Source organism: Dioscorea cayenensis, chromosome 18 (genome assembly GCF_009730915.1).
Source record: "Dioscorea cayenensis subsp. rotundata cultivar TDr96_F1 chromosome 18, TDr96_F1_v2_PseudoChromosome.rev07_lg8_w22 25.fasta, whole genome shotgun sequence".
NCBI classification, from domain to species: domain Eukaryota; kingdom Viridiplantae; phylum Streptophyta; class Magnoliopsida; order Dioscoreales; family Dioscoreaceae; genus Dioscorea; species Dioscorea cayenensis.
In genome coordinates this window covers 22,934,935-22,960,298 of record NC_052488.1, presented here as the reverse complement: position 1 = coordinate 22,960,298, position 25,364 = coordinate 22,934,935, and the positions used below count along the sequence as shown (strand labels likewise).

The 25,364-nt window shown below is 38.7% G+C and overlaps 7 protein-coding genes and 2 non-coding genes across 10 annotated transcripts; 6 read left to right on the top strand and 3 right to left on the bottom strand.

Moving 5' to 3' along the window:
- Window positions 1–274: 274 nt before the first annotated feature.
- Window positions 275–4,084, top strand: LOC120283037 (ataxin-3 homolog). Its single transcript, XM_039289868.1, has 2 exons — window positions 275–753; window positions 3,094–4,084. Exons 1-2 carry the CDS (start codon window positions 505–507, stop codon window positions 3,814–3,816), a joined length of 972 nt encoding a protein of 323 aa, XP_039145802.1. The 5' UTR covers window positions 275–504; the 3' UTR covers window positions 3,817–4,084.
- Window positions 4,085–4,532: 448 nt separating this feature from the next.
- Window positions 4,533–6,342, top strand: LOC120282410 (reticulon-like protein B12). The gene is made up of 4 exons (XM_039289217.1): window positions 4,533–4,602; window positions 4,744–4,924; window positions 5,109–5,320; window positions 5,772–6,342. Exons 1-4 carry the CDS (start codon window positions 4,536–4,538, stop codon window positions 5,936–5,938), a joined length of 627 nt encoding a protein of 208 aa, XP_039145151.1. The 5' UTR covers window positions 4,533–4,535; the 3' UTR covers window positions 5,939–6,342.
- A 958-nt stretch (window positions 6,343–7,300) lies between these two features.
- LOC120281651 (LIM domain-containing protein WLIM2b-like) lies at window positions 7,301–9,798 on the top strand. The gene is made up of 6 exons (XM_039288342.1): window positions 7,301–7,444; window positions 7,532–7,686; window positions 8,564–8,663; window positions 8,755–8,789; window positions 8,895–8,984; window positions 9,349–9,798. Exons 2-6 carry the CDS (start codon window positions 7,552–7,554, stop codon window positions 9,571–9,573), a joined length of 585 nt encoding a protein of 194 aa, XP_039144276.1. The 5' UTR covers window positions 7,301–7,444; window positions 7,532–7,551; the 3' UTR covers window positions 9,574–9,798.
- A 308-nt stretch (window positions 9,799–10,106) lies between these two features.
- On the bottom strand, window positions 10,107–12,522 carry LOC120281952 (60S ribosomal protein L35a-1). Its single transcript, XM_039288646.1, has 5 exons — window positions 12,364–12,522; window positions 12,236–12,271; window positions 11,911–12,139; window positions 11,775–11,817; window positions 10,107–10,382 (listed from the first exon to the last, which is right to left on the bottom strand). The coding sequence occupies exons 1-4, from the start codon at window positions 12,393–12,395 to the stop codon at window positions 11,776–11,778; spliced, it is 339 nt and encodes a 112-aa protein (XP_039144580.1). The 5' UTR covers window positions 12,396–12,522; the 3' UTR covers window positions 10,107–10,382; window position 11,775.
- On the bottom strand, window positions 11,040–11,123 carry LOC120283094. The gene has a single exon (XR_005543095.1). It is a non-coding gene; the product is annotated as a small nucleolar RNA SNORD36 (small nucleolar RNA).
- A 191-nt stretch (window positions 12,523–12,713) lies between the features above and the next one.
- LOC120281950 (protein SSUH2 homolog) lies at window positions 12,714–16,966 on the top strand. Of its 2 annotated transcripts, none has more exons than XM_039288644.1 (7): window positions 12,714–12,861; window positions 12,938–13,159; window positions 13,723–13,792; window positions 14,403–14,734; window positions 15,434–15,575; window positions 15,755–15,880; window positions 16,283–16,966. In XM_039288644.1, exons 1-7 carry the CDS (start codon window positions 12,840–12,842, stop codon window positions 16,662–16,664), a joined length of 1,296 nt encoding a protein of 431 aa, XP_039144578.1. In that variant the 5' UTR covers window positions 12,714–12,839; the 3' UTR covers window positions 16,665–16,966. The 2 variants fall into 2 exon arrangements, with proteins under 2 accessions (XP_039144578.1, XP_039144579.1); XM_039288645.1 differs by having other exon boundaries at window positions 12,763–12,861; window positions 12,941–13,159.
- Window positions 16,967–19,997: 3,031 nt separating this feature from the next.
- On the top strand, window positions 19,998–22,657 carry LOC120282535 (O-fucosyltransferase 19-like). Its single transcript, XM_039289362.1, is given in 9 exon segments — window positions 19,998–20,007; window positions 20,748–20,820; window positions 20,899–20,969; window positions 21,064–21,152; window positions 21,243–21,375; window positions 21,467–21,696; window positions 21,797–21,938; window positions 21,940–22,274; window positions 22,374–22,657. Coding segments are annotated over 8 exon segments (1,281 nt in total). The 5' UTR covers window positions 19,998–20,007; window positions 20,748–20,762; the 3' UTR covers window positions 22,597–22,657.
- Window positions 22,658–22,799: 142 nt separating this feature from the next.
- On the bottom strand, window positions 22,800–24,033 carry LOC120282536 (heme-binding-like protein At3g10130, chloroplastic). Its single transcript, XM_039289363.1, has one exon. The coding sequence runs from the start codon at window positions 23,748–23,750 to the stop codon at window positions 23,157–23,159; it is 594 nt and encodes a 197-aa protein (XP_039145297.1). The 5' UTR covers window positions 23,751–24,033; the 3' UTR covers window positions 22,800–23,156.
- A 1,162-nt stretch (window positions 24,034–25,195) lies between these two features.
- Window positions 25,196–25,287, top strand: LOC120283199. Its single transcript, XR_005543194.1, has one exon. It is a non-coding gene; the product is annotated as a small nucleolar RNA snoR26 (small nucleolar RNA).
- Window positions 25,288–25,364: the final 77 nt, after the last annotated feature.

The window sequence follows — 25,364 nt, the reverse complement described above, 5'->3', positions numbered from 1 at the left end:
ATGTAAACACACCATCATTCCCCATTCTCAGAAATCTCCTTTTAACACTCATAAAGCGTGCTTTTAATTGAGAAAGAATTGAGACTTGGACGGATGAAAATATAATGAAAGGAATAATAATAATATCTTACGTTTTTGACGCGAGAATATAATGTAAGTAATAATATAATGAAAGAGAATTTGAGAAATATATATATATATATTATATATGCTGATATGAGTCCGGTGATGTTGGTCCGAATTGGTTCATAATAAGTTTAACCATTTTTGCAAATTGGGTCCGGATTTAGACCCGGAGCGAACCCGATGACTGGGAGACACGTGGAACATGAAGAGCGAAATGCCGCAGCTGAAGGCTTTTCTTCGAGTGCTCGTCTGTCGGTTTTTGGAGAAGCACTGTAGCACGCCAGCGCCACTCCAGCTCGTCTAGGGCTTTTCAGCGGTCAATAGCTGCTGCTGTTGGGCCTTCGACGGAGTTTGCGACGATCTCCAGGGATTTACGCGATGGAAGTTCCCATCAATGGCGGGCTTCTTTACCATGAGGTGCAGGAGAGCAAGCTTTGCGCCGTCCACTGCGTTAACACCGTCTTGCAAGGGCCTTTCTTCTCCGAGTTCGACCTCGCGGCTCTCGCGTCCGATCTTGATAGGAGGGAGCGGCAGATGATGCTCCAAGGTGTCGATGGCGGTCTCTCTGGTGACTTCCTTTCCGAGGACTCGCACAATGTGTCCATGGGCGGTGATTTCAGCATCCAGGTGGGGTTTTTACTTGGGTTTTCGCTGTTAGATTTCGCCATTAGATCGAGCAAGGTTAAACTTAGATTAGTATCTGCTATACACCATCGCGCATATGCATCACTGGAGGAACTATTATCCAAAAAAAAATTTCCTCTTATGATCTTTGCCTCATGATTTATATTTGACAAGAGTGTTGGTGATAGAGTAGAAAAATAGCTCAGGAAGATGATATCTAAGAGAAAACTGTTCTTGAAATCTTTTACTAGATTTTGGATTTATAGGTTTGGCATAATAAGAGCCAAAGCCTCGCCCTTTTTGAATCTTGATCATGATATATTCCCTTTGGCTTTCTTTCTTCACAGAAGGAGTGGGAATTCAACCGCCTGTAGTGTTGTATGAGTCTCCCCAAAAACTGATTGTTCCCCTATGATTCCTTTGCAACTTCATTTTATTTTTTTTAACACCCATATTCTATTTTCTTGAGAATAAGGAAGCGTGCATTACAAAATAATATAGATTTATGCTAGTTCTGCTGTAGTCCTCTTTCAGCAATCATGAATTTTTCTTGAAAGCTGTTAGCACTAATTACTTGCTTGAATGTTGGTTTTTTATCTCTTTTGCAACCATGATGCATTTTTATTTATTTGCACTTTAATGTCCCTTGATTCCACTTCATGATAGCTACCAATAGTTCTTCATAGATCAGAAGAGTAAAAAGGTCAGGGATTACTAGTGGATCTACTTGTTGCATGAGATTACAGGACATGAATGATTATGTCACACGCTTTTTCTTTTACTGCCGAATATTTTGGTGTTTCCTTAAACACGACAGTTTGTTTTATGCGGTTTAAATTACAGAATCACTTTGTTTTACATTTATCTATAGTCTCTTGCATATTCTGTGTTCAGACAACCTTTTATTACTTGTATCCATTTTGTTTTTGTCGAACACGTCAAATGACCTTCATGTCTTTTAGGGAAAATTTAACCTTTCTTGCTTTGGCATTTGTATATTGTTTTTGTGCGAAAAACTTTAAAGAGCTTTGCCATTCAAGCTCATGGCTCAAGTTTCTTGAGGCATAATAAAGCCTTACCATTTAGGGTTGTCAATTGTGCTGTGACTTGGACAAGCTCTGACTCATCCCCAAAATAGGCATGACAGAAGTAATCAAAGCCTATCAGCTTGTTTTGGGGCCAACACTGATCTATCATCAATGTTGAACTCAATCTTGGTTTCCCACAACCTGTTTTTCTTGCTTTTGAATATGCCAACTGTGTGAGCTTATAATTTGACTGTCTTACTCGGATTATAAACATTTTTAGATTATTTGTATATTGTTTTTTTGTGAAAAAAACTTTAAAGAGCTTTTGCCATTCAATCTCATGGCTCAAGTTTCTTTTAGGTATAATAAAAGCCTTACCATTTAGGGTTGTCAATTGTGCTGTGACTTGGACAAGCTCTGACTCATCCCCAACATGGGCATGGCAGCAGTAATCATAGCTTATCAGCTTGTTTTGGGGCCAACACTGATCTATCATCATTGCTGAACTCAATCTCGGTTTCCCACAACCTGTTTTTCTTGCTTTTGAATATTCCAACTGTGTGAGCTAATAATTTGACTGTCTTACTCGGATTATAAACATTTTAGATCTGGTTCAACTGTTTTTAGATTATTTACATCAATGCAGATGGCATGGTTGCTTCAAACTGTTTTTCCTACTGTTGTGAACACTTCTTTATGCAAAGATGAGTAAGAGTTGTAGGTTCTTATCTGAACAGGACATAAAGGTTAATAATGTCAACGAAAAAACGGGGAGATTTGTTACTATAGATGTGCTTGTAGAGATTTGCCCAATATAGAATTTATGGAATGTGCATGTGAGCACTCTCAAATGGCGAGCATTTGTCACTTCTCTATGTTATGAATATGATGTATTTGTCAACTCAATAGAAAATGTCCATCAATACTTTTTATCCAAGCATGAGAGCAAGTTGTATACTACATTCCATAGGTTTATGTGACACCTGGGGAAAGATAGTATTAGATCAGTGTGCTACAGGGCAACAAAAAGTTGGAATTTTGACTTGTTTGACTTCAATTGTGAAACCATTTCGTCGTTTGACAGCCCATATTTTTTGCTTAAACTGTTTCCATTAAGCTGATGGGCAATTATATTTTGCTTGCAGTATGCAGCCATCCTCATTCCAATCATTTCATTGTTTTTCTTCCCATATGTTATTTTTGCTGCTTGTGATCGACGTTTAGCATTATTCATATGTCAAGAGCAGATGACTCTGTTGCCCTTGATGCTTACACAAGTTACAATTTAATGACCTCTAGATTTTATGTTATGTAGGTCTTACAAAAAGCCTTGGAGGTGTGGGATCTGCAAGTTATACCCCTAGATTCCCCTGTTGCAGAGCCATCAAAGTATGATCCTGAATTGGAGAGTGCATTCATATGCCACTTGCATAACCATTGGTTCTGCATTCGCAAGGTGAATGGGGAATGGTATAATTTCAACAGTCTCTACCCTGCCCCTGAACATCTCTCCAAGTTTTACCTCTCAGCTTACCTGGATACTCTTAAGGGCTCTGGATGGAGCATTTTCCTGGTGAGGGGGAACTTCCCCAAAGACTGCCCAATCTCATCTGAAGGTTCAAATGGCTTTGGGGTATGGCTTACACCTGAAGATGCTGAGAGAATCACAAAGTCGTGCAATCAAAATCCGGTCCCTACCCAAAATGAGGGCTCATCAGTGCCTTTGCACTCTACTGAATATGTTGGTGAAGATGAGGCCCTGTTGAAGCAGGAAGAGGATGATTTAAATGCTGCCATTGCAGCTAGCTTGATGGATTCTTCTGCTTTCAGCAGTGGAGCAGGCATCATTCAAGGACAAAGTTGCTTGGTGGAGTCTCCCGCACCCTTGCCAGAAAAGAATGCTAGCAGCACCGACTGTGACACTGTAAATGCTGAGATTGCTAATGTTCAAACTGGTGAACCTGAGGTTCCGAACTCAAGTTCTGCTTCTACTGTAGTTGATGAACCTATCATCCCCAAAGACCACAAAAAACTGTGAGGCTTGTTTGTGTTAAATTTTGAGGAAATTTCAGATGCCACCTTTTGACAGGCCATTCTGTGCATCAATCCTAAGCTCTCTCACCCAAGACAATGAACGTGGCCAGCATAAAAGGTTTTCAGGGATTGAAGAACACGCATGTGTTTGTGCATCTTTTGTTTTATCAAAAGTTCTTTTTGTTGTATTTTCTTGATCGGATTATTGTTAATTGATTTCTCTAATGTCAAAGCTCTTGTCTATGCTTTACTAAGATGGATATTATTTATTATCCCCAAATCCTCACCCCAGCTTTGGATTCCATTCAAACATCTCTACCAACTCTAGAACACACAGTATGATGAAATCTTTCCTTGAAACTAATAAAGTGATATTAATATCACAATCAACAAGTAGTGGCCAAGAGTTGCAAAACCGCCATCTAACTTTTCCTCAAAATCAAGTCATTCTTTTTATCTGAAACCAGAAAAAGCATTAGTTGTATTATTATATGGTTAATAATGGAGTGGAGGGCCTTATCTCCACAACACTCCACTGGGCAGTGGGCACTGGTTCTGGGCCGGCACCCGCCCGGTCCCACCAACGTCCTTTCCGTCAGCAAACACCGCCAAACCAACAACGGAAAAGCGGACAACACTCCCGCTTTTCATCCTGTTACCGCCGCCGCCCTCCCATATTCCTTCACATCCTTCGTTTCAATCTCAATCTTCCCTGTTTGATCCATGGCCTCATCCTCTCGATTCCTTGGAAGGCAGCTCTCCGTCCACGAGATCCTCGGCGGTGGACTTGGTTGGTGATCCTCCTTCTTCTTCTTCTTCTTCTTCTTCTTCTTCTTCTTCTTCATATTACTATTTAAAAATCAGACCTTGCTCTGATTTCTTATTTGGAAATTTTTGGCTAAGAATTGTGGACATTGTTATGCCTTTGCAGTTGCAGATGTGATTCTCTGGAGGAGAAGAGATGTGTCAATGGGATTACTGCTTGCCACTCTTGCTTCTTGGGTGGTTTTTGAATTATCTGGCTATACACTCTTGCGGCTTGTTTCTAATGTCCTGCTGCTCCTGTTCTCCATTCTCTTTGTTTGGTCCAAGGCTGCAGGGATCCTTAACAGGTATGAATTCGTGCTTTGTGTCACTGTATTCGATCACTCAATTCTAAGATTATAGACTCCTAAATGGAGATGCTTTTCCGTATTTGTTTGCCAGCCTTTGATTTATTCATGAATCATGGCAATAGCAATTCATACCAAATTAGATGAAAAGTCTTATGATACTATCTATTTAAATTCAATGCAGGCCACCTCCGCCTTTGCCAGAGCTGCACATATCAGCACAAGTTATAAATGAAGCTGCAATGCTTGTGTCTTCTTGTGTGAATATGTTACTTTCAGCTTGTTATAGGATTGCACTTGGAAGGGACACTCTGCTTTTCTACAGAGTAGCTGCATGCTTATGGCTTGTGTCTCTTGTTGGTGGCTTTGCTGATTCCCTGACTCTGGGATACACCAGTAAGTTGCATGTACATTTTTATTAGACTAAAATCCTTGATTTTGTATGTGATGTTGGCTTCCATGTCTACTCTTTCTTAATTGTTTCAGAGTCAACATTAACGGCAATGGCATTGCCCTCTCCAGTTCTCCTTTCATTTTTCAATTAAATTAATATGCACTGAGCAGTATAGAACATTGGAAAGAAACATCACATTGTTTGTGACTTGTGGTTTAAGTGACCTACCTGTTTATTCATAATCATTTTTCAAGTAATTATTAGGGAATTGATGAAACATGTGTATCCACTCGTTGTATGACAACACACCAAGATCATTATGGAGCTCATGATGATTATACAGTTCATATATTAAGAAATATGTTTGTGGATCATGCAACATGGTCTTCAGGCTGTTAATGAGCTATTTGTTCTTTTTATTTATGTATTTATTTATTTTTGGTTCCCTAACAGGCCTTGTCATTGTTCTGACTTTCCCTGCATTATATGAGAGGTATGAAGATTATGTTGACAGATATTTAATCACGGCCTATGGCGATGTGCTGTATGGGTATGAGAGCTATGAAAAGTGTTTTAACGAAGTTGAGATGTGGATTATGGAGAAGAAGAAGAATCTGTAAATGATGGAGGCTTCGCCATATTTGATCAGTTAATTAACATTCTCCTAGTTCTGCGTGTATGGAAGCTTACTGCACCATCCATTTTACAGTTGAAGCTCAGTGGTTTTATAATGCAGTTTCTGATGATATATCTTCATTTGTCTGCTGTTTGTGTCACTTATTTTTATTTTACTGGAGTGAGGTGTGTTTGTTTACCTCCAATTGTTGGAAGCTGCTGAGATTGTTTAGCCATTTCATTTGTGAGAGAAGTTTGACATGATTTGTAAAATATAACCTACTATTAACATTGTTTGAGTTGATGAATGTACAAGCATTGCTGAGATGATTGACATGATTTGTAAAATATAACCTACTATTAACATTGTTTGAGTTGATGAATGTACAAGCATTGCCGAGATGATCGGTTCGAGCTCTACTACATTTTGCTTCCTTATCTCACTTAAGCTGTGGCTAAATTTCTAGCTCAGATTATTAATTGCAGATTGCTCTGTTACGGTTTACGGTTTGAAAGGAGCAATGAGATATACTGACAATTGCAGGGTATATCTAGTCAAACTTTGGCTTCAATCTTATCTCAGAATGGAACCCATTTCCAATATTGTCTATGTTTCCCCTGGACCACATCTCAGAACATGCCTAAAGTATTGTTCTACTGAAGAGAAAAACCAACAACACATTGATATCCCTCACATCACCCAATAATCCAACAACCATATCGATTATATTTAAGCAGCCAACCAAAGCTGATAGAGCCGGCTCAACCGCCTAATCTTTTTGTTAAATTGCATGACTATTCTATACTAATTTGAGACTTCCCATAAACGTTTAACCAATTTAAAAAGTTATTTAGAAAAAAAAAGGTCCAACTTCCAAATCTTATCCATGACGTCTCTTGAAATTGATAAGAATGTTAAATTAGAAAAACATATATATGAAAAAAAAAAAAATTAGAATATGTTCTTTCGAACAATTAACAGCTGTTAATTGTAAAACTAATCATAACTAATTTTAAAAAAAAAGATATTGTGTATAATTAAAAAAAAAAATTAAAGGCGGATACTTAGTAACGAGGAATAAGAGTAAGGACAGGAGGATAATTCCTCCACGTCAGCACTGTCGCTAAGGCATCCAATCGACCATTGAAGGAGAGGAAACATGACCCTAATTTCGCGTAAGCCAATGGAGAACCTCCACGTATGTCAAAGTGTTTGATTGTTGTCAAAGAGAGTATGTGGCGTGTTTTCATTGGTGTTCATATTAACTTCGTGTTTGGAAACGCGTACCCTGATTGCAGACAACGAAAGGTGGCTTTTTTTTTTTTGGACCCGTTCTGCGAAATAACACGATGACTCTTCCACGCTTCTCCGCTTTTCCTTTCCCTCTTTTTTATCATTCGCTGTGAAGAGAGAGGACCCTCCCCCTCCGGCTTCGTTCCAATCGTGGCTTTGTTGCTTGTGCGATCTTGAATCTCAGGCGAGAGAGTGAGGGATCTGCCAAGTTTTTCAGGTTCTTGCTGTTTCTCTTGGGATTTTCTGGTTTTGGATTTTTGTTGGTCTAGATCTTGAAAATGTTTTGGTTTTGATTTGGTTTCAGATCGGAGAGAAAGAGATAAGATGTCTTTCATTGGGACGCAGCAGAAGTGCAAGGCCTGTGAGAAGACGGTGTATCCGATGGATCAGCTGATGGCCGATGGGATCGCTTATCATAAGTCCTGTTTCAAGTGCAGCCACTGCAAAGGAACCCTCAAGGCAAGCGTTTGCTTTCCCTTCTCGGATTATTTCGATTGTTTTTCCATTTCTTAGATATACGAAGAACTCAAAAAGATGTGGGAACTTGTTCCTCTCTGGATGACGGCTTTGTTTGTAGATCAAGTCAAACTTAATCCTTCTGAGCGAAATAATTTTTTATATTTGATCCCTAATTACCTTCAAAGGAATCTGCATCACAAAGACAGCATTTTTTTGTTTCTTTCCAACTTTTTCTCTAAGTAGGTTTGAGGAAAGATTGCATAAAAAGTTGACCTTTTTCGGCCATTTCTTATGCTTATTCACTTGTTACAGTGGGTAATGGGCTGGTGGATGAGATCGAGCAAAATGTAGGGTATACTACTCTATCTTGCTTTGAAAAGAAGGTTTTGGCTAAGGTTGATGGTCGATGTTGATTAGAGTTTTGTGGAAACACGCAAACGTGTTGTTTGTCATGATGTTTTATTGTCAAATGTTGCTCCAACCTTTTTTATCCTGCTGTTAAATTACAAATTTCTTGCCATTTATCTAGTACCACCTTTAATCAATTCTATCGACAATGAGTCTGTTGGATGATTATGGTGGCTACTCTTCATGTTTGTGGCTGTTTTAACAAGTAACTAGAACCCAGTAAATTTAATTTTTGTTATCAAATCTTCTGGTTATTGAAGTCATTAAGATCATGGTTGCGTCACCTTGAAAATGTTTCAAATTAATGGTAAGTACCAAAAGATCTCAAAATTGATTTCTGCCTGTTAATTTTAATATTTTTTGTCTGCGATTCAACTCAATAAATTAATGAAAACAGTGTGATATTGATGGTTAATAACCAAATATTTATGATCTAGTTGATCATTTGTTTGTTTTGTTCTTCTTCCAGCTTAGCAATTTCTCTTCGATGGAAGGTGTTCTGTACTGCAAGCCTCATTTTGAGCAGCTCTTCAAAGAGAGTGGTAACTTCAACAAAAACTTCCAGTCAGGTGAGGAGGCTCTTCCAAAGTCATATATGTACATATTCATCTTTTGCTTATGGGCCTTTTCATTAACTTCTGAATTCCTTTTCTTTGGTAGCTGTTAAGTCTGCTGAAAAGTTGACACCTGAACTGGTATGTTAGCTTTGGCAACCACCACCTTTGCTTATATTTTCTGAGAGCTGTTGTCTTTGTTGGAATTTGTTTATACTTAATTCCTCCATCTTGTTTTTATCACAGACAAGGTCCCCTAGCAAAGCTGCTGGCATGTTTTCAGGAACTCAAGAGAAATGTGCCACTTGCGGCAAAACTGCTTATCCACTTGAAAAGGTTTGATCTTGATCACAAATTGAAATAGCACTCTGATTGCGTTCTGTCCTTATACCCAGCTTTTATATGTGGTATTATTCAGTATTTTACATTCAAAGTAGAGCTTTGCTCTTATTGCTGTCTTGAGAATATAAGAAACCGTTTTAATAACCACTTAGGTTGTGTTGTTTCGGGGTCTCAAAATATGATGGCTGTTTATGTCTAAAATATGGCAATAAAATTGGTTGAACCTGACATCCTGTGTAACTTTGGCTGTCTACTAGATGACCTTGATATTTCAGTTTAGCTTCTGTTCTGATTTCATGGATATCTCTTTTACCTGCTTGTCACTGCATTGATGATGACGTTATGTTAAAATTGGCAGGTTACTGTTGAAGGACAGGCATATCACAAGTCTTGTTTCAAATGTTCCCATGGGGGATGCCCCATTTCACCATCAAACTATGCTGCTCTTGAAGGCATTCTCTACTGCAAGCACCATTTTGCCCAGCTATTCAAGGAAAAGGGGAGCTACAACCATTTGATCAAGTGTGCCTCCATCAAGCGTACAACACCAGCAGCAGCAGCAGCAGCAGTTCCAGATGCATGATCTTTTTACTGCATTTTACATGCTTCACCGTCTCCTGTGTCCATTGAGGTGAGATTTTATCTGAGTGATTCTATTGTTATCTGATGCCCTGCAAAAGTTGGCATCCGTTGTTCCATTTCTTCTGTGTCTGTGTGAGATCTCTTCGGAGATGTAAGAATTTATTTTCTAAAAAAACTATTTTACGCATGAATTCATAGCTGTTTGTGGGTGTGTGTCTTATGATCATGTTTTCAAGGCAGACATTTATCATATATGATATACCCACGTCAGGACAGCGGTGTGCATAATGACAATTTATTTTAATTTGGGATGTTATTGCTAAAATTAAAACAACCGTCAAATGGTTCTCGGCAGTGACATACATAGTTTTTTAATATTTTCTGTATCCTAATCCTTTTCTTGACCCCATCCTACATCGTTATTCTTTATCCCACAATTTTAGATTGCCACAACAGCAATATATTTCAATTCCTTATCTCACAATTTTAGATGCTGTCACAACAGCGATATACTTCATGACTGCAACACTCAAAAACAAGGTAATCATGCCCGCATCGAAATGAATTGGATCACAATGTTCACACAATATAGGGCGACTAAACAGCATTAATTAAAAGTGCAACCAGACAAAATTTAACATGAAAAAATAAGTCCAGACATCAACAAACTACTCGAACTTGTCAACACAAAAATCAAGGATAAGAGATAATTATCCACTACAAGATAATAGGCTTGACGACAGCTGAATAAACTCGGGCAACGTTTAAATATTCTTCAACTGCTGCAACCGCGTAGAAACACACTAAATCCTGTGGAGGGGGCAACAAAAAAGGGGTAGATAGAGACAATCAGAACCAAAACATATATACTAACAAAAGAATATAAAACAGTAACGCCACAAGCATGTTCAAACAAGATAATTCGCAGCTCATAACCAAAACAAGTAATAAACTAACAGAAGAATAAATATAAAATGGTATTGCCTCTAACACAAGCGCACACAATGAAGCTGCACAAAGTTTGAATTACAAAACAGCCCCTACAACTTAAGCCCATAGGCCATATAAAACAAACATGAAGGCTAAGTTTATTACTACGACCACATCTGCAAATGCATGAAATACATCCTCCAGCCTTCTGATGCAATTCAGTCAAGAAACAATTGCAAGATGATTACACATTTGGTCGGGTAGCATACCTTCACAATTCTAACTATGCTGACACTATTTTTTTGTTTGTGAAAATTATTACAATTTTCCAAAGGCTATGGCTTTAAAAAGAAAATAGAAAAACATAAATAAGTTGAAGCACAATACACAACCTGCAGGTATAAAGTTATTGTTTAAAAAAGTTTAAATGTGAAGATTGGCTGGAAAAGAAAGCAAGCCTCCTAGATAACAGTTCTAAAGGATTTAAAAAACACAAAGTCAAAGAACTCGAAGATATCATATGATTATGATAAAGAGTGAGCATCAGTTTTAAAAAGCTCGATTTTCTTGAGACATCATTGAGATAATCTCAGAACCAAACATTTTTTTCATCAACTGCTCAGTTACAATTACTACAAAAAATCTAAAATCAATATCTACATAATCCTTCCAAAGAATACTCCTATACAAGTAATGGAAAATATGATGGTCATACACCAAAAAGAGAAAACAAGAACAAGGGCATTGAACCGTCAACAATACAGCTCAAATAAAGCAGTCCACAAACAATGGAAACAGTTGAGCAGCAGCAATCAAGATCTAAACATCTAAAAAGCATTATGAATGTCCGGAAATGTTGCAAAGGCTTGAAGAATCCCCTCTTTTGATATGAAAACTGAACTATATAAATGTATAAACTAAAAAGCAAACAAAATGCCACTTAATTTAGTTCAGAACTAGGGATTACAAAAATAAAAATCAAGCCAATAACAAGGAATGCATTGTACCAAAAAAGCTAGTATGAATTCTTCCAAATATTTCTATAAACAAATTAGAGATCAAAGACAGCATGCAAATGTTTGATTAGGAATAGCTATCATACATAATCAAGGTTTCATTCAAGTAAACACAAAAATGACAAATGCAGTCTAATACATAGCGACAGAAACAGAGCCAGAATCAAGCAGAGTAGATATAATTTATAATCATTGAAATTACTACGAAATTTACATCAAGGTTTAGAAATTTGATAAGACTCATGAATGGGCTCACCTTAAATGTTGCTCGGGTACATGAAAACTCTAACCTTGGATCCCTGTAAAGACCAGCACACAGTAGGCAAATGAGTCAATAGCAAGAAAAACCGATTAAAGACAGAGGAATGGAAAAAAAAAAATTCACCACTCACCATCGATTTGGGTGGCAAGTTGGACCTGAACTTAGCCCGGACAACGCCACTGTTCCCATGAGGGCGAGTAACTTTTCCCCAGATGCATCTGTAGTGAGAACCCTCCTTCTTGACCTTGGCCTTGTAGATGTAAGCCAGGCGCTTCCCGCAGTACCAAGCTACCTCTTCCTTGGTGTTCACGCCCTCGATCTGGATCAACGACGTGTTCTCCTTCTGGTTCGACTTAGATCTAAAACAAAAACAACAAGAATCAGATAGGGTAAAATAGAACAAAGGCTGATGGCTGATGATACATAGAAAAGAGGAATCCATTGCCAATGCTCACCTCTTGTAACCTAGGACCGTGCCTCGGACATACAACCTGGAAAAGAATGGGGAAAATAGAATCATTAGAAGAGAAATCATACAACTTCGACAACTAGGGATGATAGGTATTTGAGGATCTTTTCTCACCGAACTCGCTCCCCTTGCCTGCCTTTCACCATCTTCGCAGGCTCCTTCTTGATACGGCGGCGGCAGCGGCGGCGGTGGTGGTGGCGAAGAACGAGAAGGCCCAGCAAAACCCTAACTCAGAGAAGAACGGATATAAATAGTCCAGCGTACAGAGGAGGGAAGGTGTACTGTGATAAATTAGCCGTCTGATGAAGATCGAACGAGCATCATTTAATCAATTGATGAACGGTTTGATGAAGCCAGGGTTATATGGGCCGTGGGCTTTTAGGCTGGAGAGCCCAGTAAGGTTGAGAAAGCGATGTCGTTGAAACAGCGGGTGTTCTTCCCGCGTGGAAGGCCCACCAAGTAACAACAAAACAAACCATAGTGTCCTTAGCTGCTAAGAAATGGATACTATTTAAACCATCGATTTCTCCTCCTTTCGTTCATCCCTGAAATCACAAACAAAGCGATCACCCCAACAAAGTCACTGCGCGATGGAGCAAGCACTCCTCTCTGGTAATCGATTCTTATCTCCATCTCTCGAGCTTTGTGTATTTATCCTTTGCTGATTGGTTCAATTGCGTGCTTGTAGAAGAGGAGGTAGAGCAGAAGGGAGAGGAGAAATGGAGGGTGTACCAGTCCTTGGGAAGGAGTGCTTCTGTCCACGTCCCGACCTCTCTATCTGGTCGTGGTGAAGAGGTTAGCGTGGATGAGATCCGATCCGCGTCGATTCATTCCCATCCCTACTATCCGCCTTCACTCCACGGCGCGCTCGTCAGCTCTCCCGAGCCTGATGCTCCTCCCTATGCCTATGGTTTGGATTTCTCTCTCTCTCTCTCTCTTTTTTTTCAAATTTTTGGTTTTGCAAGTGGACCGTTTGCCTTTGCGAGTATCGTCTTGAAAAAGCTAGACTTTTGGGTTTACTTTTTTTTTTCCTTCGTTAATGTAAATCAAGCATGCCTCAAAGCTGGGTTGAGTTTTAATGGTGAACCCCATTTAAAATGTTAAAGCAAAGCCTAGGAATTTAGTATTATAATTGCAAAATTGAAACCCAGTATTTCTGCGGTTTTAAAAAAAAATGGATTTTTTTCCTCACTATAGAGATATTTGGTCTTGGACGATTTTTTTCTAATCAAATTCCATACCAGCTGGTGCTTGTATTGTTCTAACAAAGTTGTGTCTCTGTGTGTGTGTGTTGATTACTTGTACAAGTTCTCACAAGATTGTAGCTGCCATTTCATGATCACTGGTAACTCTAGTAATGCATTGAATTAGATGTGTTGCTTTAGATGGATATGAATATACTCAACCATTGCACTGACTTCATTGACTTTTAAGTTTTAACCATCTTGTGTCTCTTTTAAAACTGGCTTTCAGATCAGGCTATTGTTCACCAGGGAGGCTTTGGTCAATATCCTAGTGGAAACATGTCAAGAGAATTTGGAAGGTGCGTTGTTTTGTGTAATTTACTCTTTCATTGTTTTTTCCTTAAGTTCTTATGAGACTTCACTCGCACTAAAGTGGGACATGTTATTTCTTTATACTGTTTTGTTACCATTCTTCTTTCAAATATTCAAATGAAAATTCTGGTTTACAGTTCCCTGCCAAAGGAAACATACTTCTAGGTTTCTCAATGGTTTTTATTCTCTTGCTGCATATTTCAACCACTTGGATCAATTTTTTATTTACTTGCTGCTAGACAGTAAAGCCACTGTTCCTGGTTTCAACTTTTTTTTTTCTCCTAGTGGCCTATGCATTGCCATGTATGAATTTCTTACAATTTTTTCTTTGACTAAGTTTATAATGGAACTAAAAATCATAGATGTCCCACCAATACATATTGTTAAAAAATTGCACTGTAATCAAGGATTTATGATAGATGAGATTAGGTTTTTCTTGCCTTCCAGCTTTGGAAAGTGCAAGCTTCTGGTTTTCTTGAGTTTATTCTCTGTATGATGATCTCCAGTGAGTTTCTTAAAAATCATAACTTGCATCATTCTGCAACAGAAATAGTTTGGCCAATGGCCATCGATATTGATGTTCAATCAATGTTACAGGAAAATATTAGATGAGGTGGAGATCCGACAGTTACTTATTGATCATGTTGGGCACCGTTGCTGCTGGGGAAGCCGTCCAGCTCGGAGATGGAAAATTGCTGCTGTTGAGGACTGCAATGTGTATGTAGGAACCCTAGAGACTTTTATGGAGGAGAGGGAAATTGTCAAGGAGAGGGAACCATATCTCAAAGGAGAAATTGATGAGAAGGACAAAGGACCAGAACTTGGTGTTTGGGAATTGGATCTGAGGTCTGAATTTCCACTCCTCTTTGTGTCACACAAAGAAACAAAGGTTAAAGTTCCTCATTCTGAATCCATTCAGAAATGCACAGGTAAGAATTATGTAAATAATTTCTTTTCTTAAGGGACCATGTTAGCTTTTTTAAAAAAATTATAACTTCAATCGCTTTTGCCTTCTGTGGTACCTGTCTGGTAGAATTGTTATTGAAGGCAAAAAATTCATTTCTGTTGGTCTTAATATCATAAACATGTCTGTCTCTTTTAACAGGTGACTGCCATTTTTATTGTGCTAGCATTTACATTAGATTGAGTTCCTTAAATAATAAATGAATCATAAATTTGCAGCTTGGTATGACTGAATTTCAACAGTTCGTCATGCTTTAAACCCCTATAATTTGATGATCTATGGGGTGGAAAATCTGTATGAACAAGTGTTGCAGCTTCTTGAAACCTCCAAATGGCAACATGAATTACTTAAGTTTTGAGACCTTCATCTTATCAGAATGATCCACTGCATTGCCTGTCTACTGATAAATCAATTATGAAACCAATGATAAGTTTGCAGTCCACTGAATTGTTTTTTATTCTTGGCAGCTTTACTGAAAAGGGTCTTGTTGTACTGCTCTTGTTTGACCTATCTCAAGCTATTACTTTGCTCATTGTTAGGAACTTAGGGTGTATGGTTGAAAGTCAGTCTTGCTTTCCTTTGCATTCATTATCTTATGGAACATTTTAATCCTTTTACAATTGTTAGATGCTTATGTGATCTTGCTCCTTTAAACGTTTGATAGAATGTGAGGGGCGAGGAGAAATAGCCTGCCATACTTGCAATGCCAATCAAGAACCTGGATTTTACAAGGAAAAACAGATGAGTAGGTGCCCTGCTTGTCATGGGAGGGGTTTAATAGCACATCAAGATGGTTCTGATACAACGTGAGTCATTGCATTGGACTTTGATCTTTAATGAATTGAGGTTTAACTGTTTTTCTGAAAGAAAAAAAAAATTAGACTCAATTCATCTATGCAATAAACATCTATGCTGCAAAGGGTTATATAACTCTTGCCATTACAACTGTTTTTTTTTAATATTGTTATTTTAATTATTTTTGCAGATGTACAAAATGTAATGGCAAGGGACTGCTACCTTGTGCAACATGTGGCTCGCGTGGTTTAATTAAGTGTGAGACATGCATGGGGCGGGGTTCAATTCTAACACGCAGCATTGCACTTGTCAATTGGTATATCCTTCTTTTATATTGCTTTTTTTTTAGAAATTTAGGCTTAACCCCCATTTTTTTGCATAACTGCTTCAATGTGGATGTTACAAAAGCCCATTTACCCACATATGGGCATGATTTTCTCTCATGGTGATTCTCAAAACATGCCTGCTGTAGTCTTAAGTCTTCATCAGAAGAATGTCTAATATGTAATCTTTGTAGGAGATGAACTAAGCATTTAGCAGATACCACTCATGGTAAGATGTTGTGTTTGTAATTATCTGTGAGCTCTGCCATGTAAGTTAAGCAGACATACTTGACAAAGAGTTACTTCTAATAATGCATGATCTAGTATGTTGCTTGAGCATTGATATGGAGCATCATGATCTTAGTTATCTAATTGTATCTTGGTTCTTTGACTAGGAGGACATTGTCAAACCGGAAAGTTAGTGCTACCACCGCTGCGGCTTCAGTTCCTGACGAAGTGTTCCACAAGGCCAGGGGAGTCCAGCTTTACAACACACAGTCATACCAATGCACCCCTGCCTACTTTGCAGATTCTTATTTCCTTAACCAATTTTCGTCAGAAGTCATTGCGGACAGATCTCCTGTCCCTCCATCTGCAAGGATCATTTGTGAGAGGCATATAATATCTGTTGTGCCTGTTACGCGAGTTACAATGGTCCATCGGAAGCAGTCCTTTAGCTTTTACATAATTGGAATCAGCAATGAGATCTATATAAAGGACTATCCTTCAAAATTCTGTTGGGGCCTCTGCTGCTGTTTGGAATGGTTGAAGATGTAGTCACTCCAAGCCACCATAAATAATGGGCAGCCATTCTCCATTGCTTCTCACTCTTGGTGGATAAATAATGTTTATGTTGTGAATTGAGTGTTATCTGTGTTGTTTTGAGTGAACCTGAATCATACAGAGCAGAGGTAGAGATATAAAGCCTTGTTGATGTCTATTTTGCATATATGCAGTTATACATGTTATGGTTTGGTATAGGTCCCTGTTTGTAGCTGAGTCTGATGTCTTATTTAAATGTATCAGTTTCTTATACAATGTACTGCCCTTGCAAGAAATGAAATTTTGTGTGTTGTTCAGCTTGGATCAGAATGGAAAATTCAAACAGATTAAGAAAACTTGGTGCTGAAAATTACCAAGACTTTGAAATCAAGGTTCTAACCAAGTCTTGTGTTCATTTAACTAACATGATTTCACCATGATAACAGCATGACATATATTGGCAGAGAAGAAAATGTCTCTGCAGCGAGTGCGCCAAAAAGGGCTGATGTTAACTGCTATGATGGTGCGACTTGAAATGCTTGTTCCCATGCGCCTACCTACTCCGAAGTTCCAACTTCCAACTCTTTCTCAAGAACCACACATCTAAGTGCATGACTTGGTTGATGGTGCGATTTTTGGAGCCAAAACCAAATCCATTATCAGCAATGTGATCATTGTCCTTAAGATGCCCTTTCGCTTTCACTCGTTCAAGTGCAAATGCTGCATGAACAAACATGTCCATTCGCCTTCACTTGTTCAAGTTCCACTTAAATATAATGTTCTTAAATATGATTAGTAGATACTATACACTAAACCATTTGTTCAAATTAACTTTTATGGTGTTGTTCGCTTTTTCTTTGGGAAACAAGAGAAACTTAATTTCTGGTTAGTTGGACGAGTGAAATGTTCAAGCATGTCAAGTTATCAGACTTACTAAAGTTTCTAGAGATTAAGATGCGTGAGTGCTTTCCTGTAATTGACCTGACCAAGTCCCAGAGTTAACCAGTAATTCTTTAGTCTTCAATGGTCCATGCTATCATCAGGAAATTGGGTTGGTGTTAACTTTTCATCTCAGATGGACCTTCTCATCAAGTCTGCTTTCTGAGTCCATGCGTCTGTGTCTCCAGCACTGAGAGATATATTAAATGGGTTGGAATTATATTAGGTGAAGACTAATTCCTATTAAATTATTTTTAAGATGGAGTGTGAACTTAAATCATTAATTTGAAAAGTAAACATAAAATCTCATCTGTAGTGATGGCCATGGATTTGAGCTGGTTAACTGGTAAAATTTATGCTTGAATTCAAACACAAACATGATTGACAAAATTATGGCTTTTCAGAATGTTGGGTTTCCTATGTGCCATTCACTAGTTGGAAATGGAATTATCTCAAGCACTACTAAAACTAAGTGGAAGGGCACTACAAACAGTGTTAACTACCAAGATTCATTGGATTTTCCACACCTAATTAATCAGGGTGTTTGCCTCCACGTCTATGGCTCTACTGCTTTGTATAATATGTAGTAATTTATATGCTTGTGTGCGTCATTGCTGAATTCTTAGCAAAGAAATTGTTTAAGAAATCAGAACTTTGTTGATGCTGAAATGTTAACTAAAATATATGTTTGGATGGTGCTCCAATTAATCTCTGCTTTGATTGTGCCATATGTACATTTAAAAAATAAAAATAAAAATAAATAAATAAATAAAAGGACTGAACTTGTTAGCTCTTTTTCTAGACAACAGAATAATAGACAACAGAATAAAAACCCTCGCACAAGCTACTTGGAAAATAAAAACAATTCTGAAAGTGTTTGTGTAAAGATTTGTGTTGGAGTGTCAGAAAATTAATATTGGCCAAATGACCACTGATTTTAGAAACATGGATCACCAAATGGCCCTATGATTTAAATGATGGCTCATGGTAAAGATAACTGACAGTGTGCGTGTCTAAATGTGATGTGCAGCACACGGCCATGGGTCCAAACATTTATTCTAAACTTCTAATGTCACCCGGCCGCTAGACCAACCGTTCAACGTGCGTTTACCGCTAAAGAAAACATCTTATCGTAGTACAATATGTAGATGCATTACATAATCCAATTCCACGTGGCAATTTATTTATCTAAACAAAAAAAAGTAAGTATGAATACTAAGGAATTAATACAATCTGAAGCGAAGAAGCTTTATACAGACACTCTAAAGATTTTGGTGGAACGCGTTGACAACTCTTAGGTCCTCATTATTCACTGTGCCACCTTTTGATCCGCCGACCGAGCTGATTCCTGGAAAGACTAAAAGAGCATCCTAACTCTAGTTCACATGCACCAAGCGCCGCGTGGCAACCCCACCGAATAACATACGTCGTCCCAAGTACCATACCCCACGCCACAAGAAAAAGACGAGAGCTTTAGCAAAACGAACTCCTTGCCTATCTTGTCTGCATTAATTTGCATTTTATATATTATTTTCATTAGTTTCCATTCTTCTACCTGACTTCCTATCCTTCCCACGAATTAACACGTGACACCAGATCCTCATCAGACGGCTGATTAAGCCACTCATATGGTTCATTCAACATTTCAATATATATTATCGTGCGTCCAATTAATATATATATATATATATGTATGTATGTATTTAAAAAAAAAAACAAGGACCATGATTTCATGAGGCATGTGTATGTATATATATATATATATATATTTAGGACTAGGAGTAGAAATATTAGAAATATTAATATAAAATTAAGATATATAGTAGTATAACTAGGTAGTAAGGTAAACGAGGGAGGAGGAACGCGCGAACAGGCGCAAAATCACGCAGAGGAACAAAACGGTTCCCGGGCTATTCTCTCCACCACCCTCCCTCCTTAACTGCCCCCACGACCTCGTGCTCCTCCGACCCTTAATTACTCGCCGTATATCCAAGAAATATCCCGGCCATGACTGGGTCCAGCCCAACCAGTGCGTCGACCAGCGCCGTGTGCTCTTCTGGTCAGCCGCGGAGGCGGATGACCGATGCGGTTGACCTTGAACGGTGTCTCCTCCAGTTTTCAGAGGACGACGGCGATGATAGCGGGAGTCAGGGGAGTCATGAGAGGCAACCGTCGGTGGGGCTCGTGTGGAGAAGGTTGCGTGGCAATGGTAAAGGGTGGAGGTTAATTAGGAGGCATGCCTGGGGGGAGCTTATTGTCATGTGTTTGTTGTCTTTCACCGTGGTTGTGTTGTTCTCCAAGGCTTGGCTCACTGACCACATCGTCGAGCATGGGAGCCTTGTCCGCCGTATTGGGATCCCACTCAGAACCAATCAAGAACTCCTTGTTAGCCCCGCTAAGCGCCCCTCATGACGTTCCGGTAGGTATCACAAACTTGCAACCTCTTTCTTTTTATCTTTCTTGATCTGGTTTCATTGCTTTTTGAGATCAAGATTATAGTTTTTGAATAATTCTCATATATTTATCATTGCTAATATTGCTGTTCTTCTTCTTCTTCTTCTTCTTCTTGTCTTCTTTATTATTATCATAACCCTCTCTCTGTACGTGTTGCTGGCATCTCAACTTTTTTTGTCATCTTTTTTTGTTTGTCTGGCTTTTTGATTTAATTCATATTATTATCAATCATGAGTGTTTGAAGGATTTTTTTCCAGAGAGGAAAAACTCTGGTTTTGTCTTTTTAGGATTTTTATGTGTTTGAAAAAGTTGTCTTTTTGGATTGTTGCGAGTGTTGGTGGCTCTTTTTTTCTTTTTTTTGTTTTTGAAGAGATAAAAAAATATTGGCTGCTTTCAGTGTTTTTTTCCTTTGACTAGTTCCTTCATTAATGTATGCGTACTTTGATACTAAGATTATCCGATTTGGCTTCTTGTAACTTGTAAGACCGGTCAGAACTTTAATAGCCACAATTGATGTATCCTTCTTCCACTTTCCATAAAAGTAGTTTTTTTCGTAAATTTTCATAGAAAAAAAAAAAAAAATTGGATGTAACTTACTAGATATTACTCCCATACATAATAATAATATGCATGCCCTCGTTTACATTGAGCATTTTCAATTTGGAACATCATAAGCCTGGATTCTAAAAGTTCTATAATCCACAGGTACTTGAGATTTGGATGAAACCCAACAACTATGGCTACTATCAGTGTATTCAACGACCAAGAAACCGTTTCAGTATGCTACATATCAATCTGAAACTGTACATCCAGTTTTTACTGAAACTTATCTAATGCTGACTACCTCCAATTTCAGGGAATGGTACTAATTCAGATGGTTACCTTCTAGTTCATGCAAATGGTGGACTGAATCAAATGAGAATGGGGGTGAGATCACTGGAAAATGAACCAGTTCAGATATATGTATATTCTTAGGCTGCATGTGACATTATATAAATATTTGATGTGCATTCCTCTGCAGATAAGTGACATGGTTGCTGTGGCAAAAATGATGAATGCCACCCTAGTTCTCCCTTCTCTGGATCATGATTCCTTCTGGACAGATCCAAGGTACCAAACATCCTCCTGAGATCAAACAATTGGTTGAATAACAGTAGCCTTCTACAGTGACTTTGATTAAGTTTTGGCTGTGTTTTGCAGTGACTTTAAGGATATATTTGACTGGAAACACTTCATAGATGCATTAAAAGATGATGTTGAAATTGTGGAGTCTCTGCCACCGAAATATGCAAGAGTCAAACCATTTACAATGGCACCTGTCTCATGGTCTAAGGTCAGCAAATTAATTCTTTCATTTTGATAAATAGTTTCAGGTGGCAATTAGATAGTTCCCATTTACCCACCCTGATTTTTATCTTTTACAGGGTTCATTTTACAGAGATCTACACAAAAAGCTAAAGAAGCACAAGGTCATCCGGTTCACCCACACAGATTCTCGGCTTACAAACAATCTAGCAGTTCCATCAGTGCAGAAGTTAAGGTGCCGAGCTAACTACAATGCACTTAGATACACACGAGAGATTGAGGAACTGGGGAAAACACTAGTTGATAGATTGAGAAATGATAGCGGTTATTATATTGCTCTTCATCTGAGGTATATAGTATTTCCAGTGAATTACTTATATACCTGTCCCTACCTACCTATTTATATATTTATCTAACATCTTTAATAATCTATGTAAATGATTCTGTAGATATGAGAAGGACATGCTTGCATTCACTGGTTGCAGCCACAACTTGACAGCACAAGAAGCAGAGGAACTGAGGGTGATGAGGTACAATGTGAAGCACTGGAAGGAGAAGGAGATCAACAGCTCAGAGAGGCGTCTGGAAGGAGGGGTGCCCAATGACACCCAGAGAAGCAGCTGTGTTTCTCAAGGCTATGGGTTACCCTTCAAATTCAAACATTTACATAGTAGCTGGGGAGATTTATGGTGAGAATAGCATGGCTGCTCTCAAGTCAGACTACCCAAATATTCACACACATACTAGTCTGGCCACACCAGAGGAACTGGAGCATTTTGAAATGTACCAGAACCGTTTGGCTGCGCTTGACTACATTGTGGCCCTCAAAAGTGATGTTTTTGTTTACACCTATGATGGTAATATGGCCAAAGCAGTGCAGGGTCACAGGAGGTTTGAAGGATTCCTCAAGACCATCAACCCTGATAGGTTTGTTATCTACCTACCATTTCATGTATACCAATTAACAGTGAGCTCAAGAAAGAGCTAGAGTGTTTCTCAAAAGTGTTTTTATTAATTTGTCTTCAGGCAAAATTTTGTGAAGCTGATTGATGAGTTAGATGCGGGTGCACTAACTTGGATGGAATTTAAAGACAAGGTGAACAAGAATCATAGCCAACGACTTGGTGGTCCATATTTGAGAAAAGCTGGAGTTTTGCCTAAACTAGAAGAGAACTTTTATGCCAATCCTCTTCCTGGCTGCTTATGTGAACAAAGAAAAAAAAACTTGAAAGTGGCCAGCGAACGGTGAACGAATATAAATATATATATATTATTTTTCCTTTTTTTTTTATTTGAAGATGGAGTTTTGTTTTAGGCTTTGGAAGGTGGTGATCCCATGGAAAGCTTTGGCCAGAGTTTTTGATTCTCGGCTTGATGGAAGCTGTTACACAGATTGGTGATGGCCGCCGTGTGGGGACGGGCGGATGTATAGATTTTTTTTTTTTTAAAAAAAAATTCATGAGTGGAAAACAAAGCATAGTTTCACATGGTAGGTTAGAACAATAATCTTTTGAGTAGATAATTGGAAGAGGATGTAGAAAAGCTTAGTTTTAGTGCTAGAGTAGTTCTTTTTTTTTTCACAATTCATTATTTTTACCCCTTTCCACGTACGCACTTCTCAAAATCAAGGAAGATGACTATTTACTGATTTGATTCTAAGATCAATAATTTCATATTTTTGTTTAATTAATATCATGCGTCTTCCATGATCTAATGCATGGAAATTAATTATGTAAAATTAAAATACAGACTGCCAATATTACATGCATTTAAAGTTTTAAACCCCCCACCAAAAAAAAAAAATATTAATTATTCAACAGGCAGCATGACCTCATTGGTCCTGAGAAGAGGCAGAGTCCATGGTGGATTATACCTGGCAAGCAGGAAATCTCCAGCGACTATGTGCCCATCCCTCTCCAAGCTCCTTCTCAGCATCTCCACCTTCTCCTTCACCACTTTATCAGTAGCCACTCCACTGAACTTCACAACTCCGTATTTCCTCTCCCCTTCCTCCCTTATAACAACCCTCTCATCGGTTGGCTTCGGCGCCTCCTCCGCTTTGGTGTATTTGGAGGGCAACACGAACTGCATGGTGACCTTCGTGCTCTCATCACCGTTGGTTACAACGGGGGCGGTCATGGCGATCTTCTCTGGACTTTTGGTGATCACAGGAGCAGTCATTGCGATTTTCTCAGGCTTGGTGTTGTGTGGCTCGCCAACAGCACCGATGTACTTGGCCAGGATCATGAAACCACCGTCTCGGTCACCACGCAGCTGGGAGGGGTCGTAGGTGACTTGGGCGATGACTGATGGGGCGTACTTCCTGATCTCGTAGTCCGGGCATGTTTGAAGGACTTGGTAGTTGGGCGTCTCCACTGTGATTTTTCCAAACACCATGCCCATTGATCTTAATTTTTACTGCTGCTGCTGCTGCTGGTGGTGGTGGTGGTGGTGGTAGTGTACGCACCCCATGCTTGTGTGGTTTAAGGTGGTTATGAGAGGAATGAATGGAGGGCATTGCAGGGTGAGTTGTGGAGTCAGTTGCTCCACGGAGGTCATGACCAACTTCATTAGCTTCGAGAGAGTACTTGGATTTCACCCTTCGGATGCAAAGTAATGCTGTAACAGAGGTTGACTAGTCTACGGATAATATATGGTTTGTTAGAGTGGCTAAATTTCAATATTAGGTTTATGTTTTGCTCCTGGATGACAATTGAACCGAAATTGGATAATAAATTTGTCATTTATTTATTTATTTTAATATATATATATAAATATATATATATATGAACAGCACCGGCAGGGTACAGTTTAAAAAAAAACAATAATTAAAAAAAAAATCAATTGAACCATGCGACGAAATAATAAAGCGGTTAAATAATTTAAAATACAAATCACACACAAGAAATACTGTTACAAAACGCTGGCAAACTTGGAACTCCTCCAACTCACAGCAGACCAGAGGGACATGTTCATAATACTCAATCGCATTGCACACCCACTCCATAACACGTATACATCAGCTCAGCCAATGGACATCACCTCTCGATCAAGCTTCTTCACCTCCAGCAACTTCTTGGTTCAGCCTCGGGGTGCGGGTGCGGGTGCGGGTTCACTCACAATATTGGGTCGGGTGATGTCAGTTGAACCCGACCCGAACCCTCTTTTTTTGGAGATGATCTTCGCCGTCGATTTCCCATCCTCCCGCTCACAACCACTCTTTATATAAAAGAACGCGACTGGCTATAAAGGTGCATCCGCGTCTCATTTACCAGTCCTCTGCTCCGCCGCCTCATGTGCATCTCCTTCCTCCTGGTCTAGGGTTTGATTCTTCACTTACCTATCCATTGATTCTCCATGCAAGATAATCTATTTTTATGGGTTTAAGCTATATATATATATATAGATCCTCATGTTTCAGTGCTTTACTTTGTTGAATTGTTAATGTCGATCTCTTTTGCTTGGCCTGAGATTTTTCCTGTTTAGTTTTGTTATGCGCTTTTTCTTCCTTCTTGTTGCCATACTTATTCAAACGATCAGTAAAGGCAGTGTCTAATCATGGTTTGGAAACCTTCCTACATGTTTTGCCTAAGCAGAGCTTATATTTGAGAAAAAACCCCAACGCTCCTATTTAAATGGATGTTGAAAGAATGGTTTATTCTCACCTCTGGCTTTGCTGCATTTGATCGTTTGTTTGTTTGTTGTACGTTTCACATATCTGTCAAGTGTCTCAATCTATTGTTTTTTGCCTCAAGTTCCTCAGATTTGTGCTGATACGTTTACCTGTTTTTATTTTATTTTCTAAACTTTCTGTTATACTTCGTGTTTTTCTATTCCAACTGATGAAGATGGCATCGATGATGAATACACTTCTTTTGTTATCCTTGCTCTTTGATTGCCAGTGATGAAATTCTTGGGGAATTAGTAGACTGAGATGCCTTATTATATATTATATGTATATATATATATATGTTTGTATGTCTGTATATCTATTCACACATAGATAGAAACATAGTA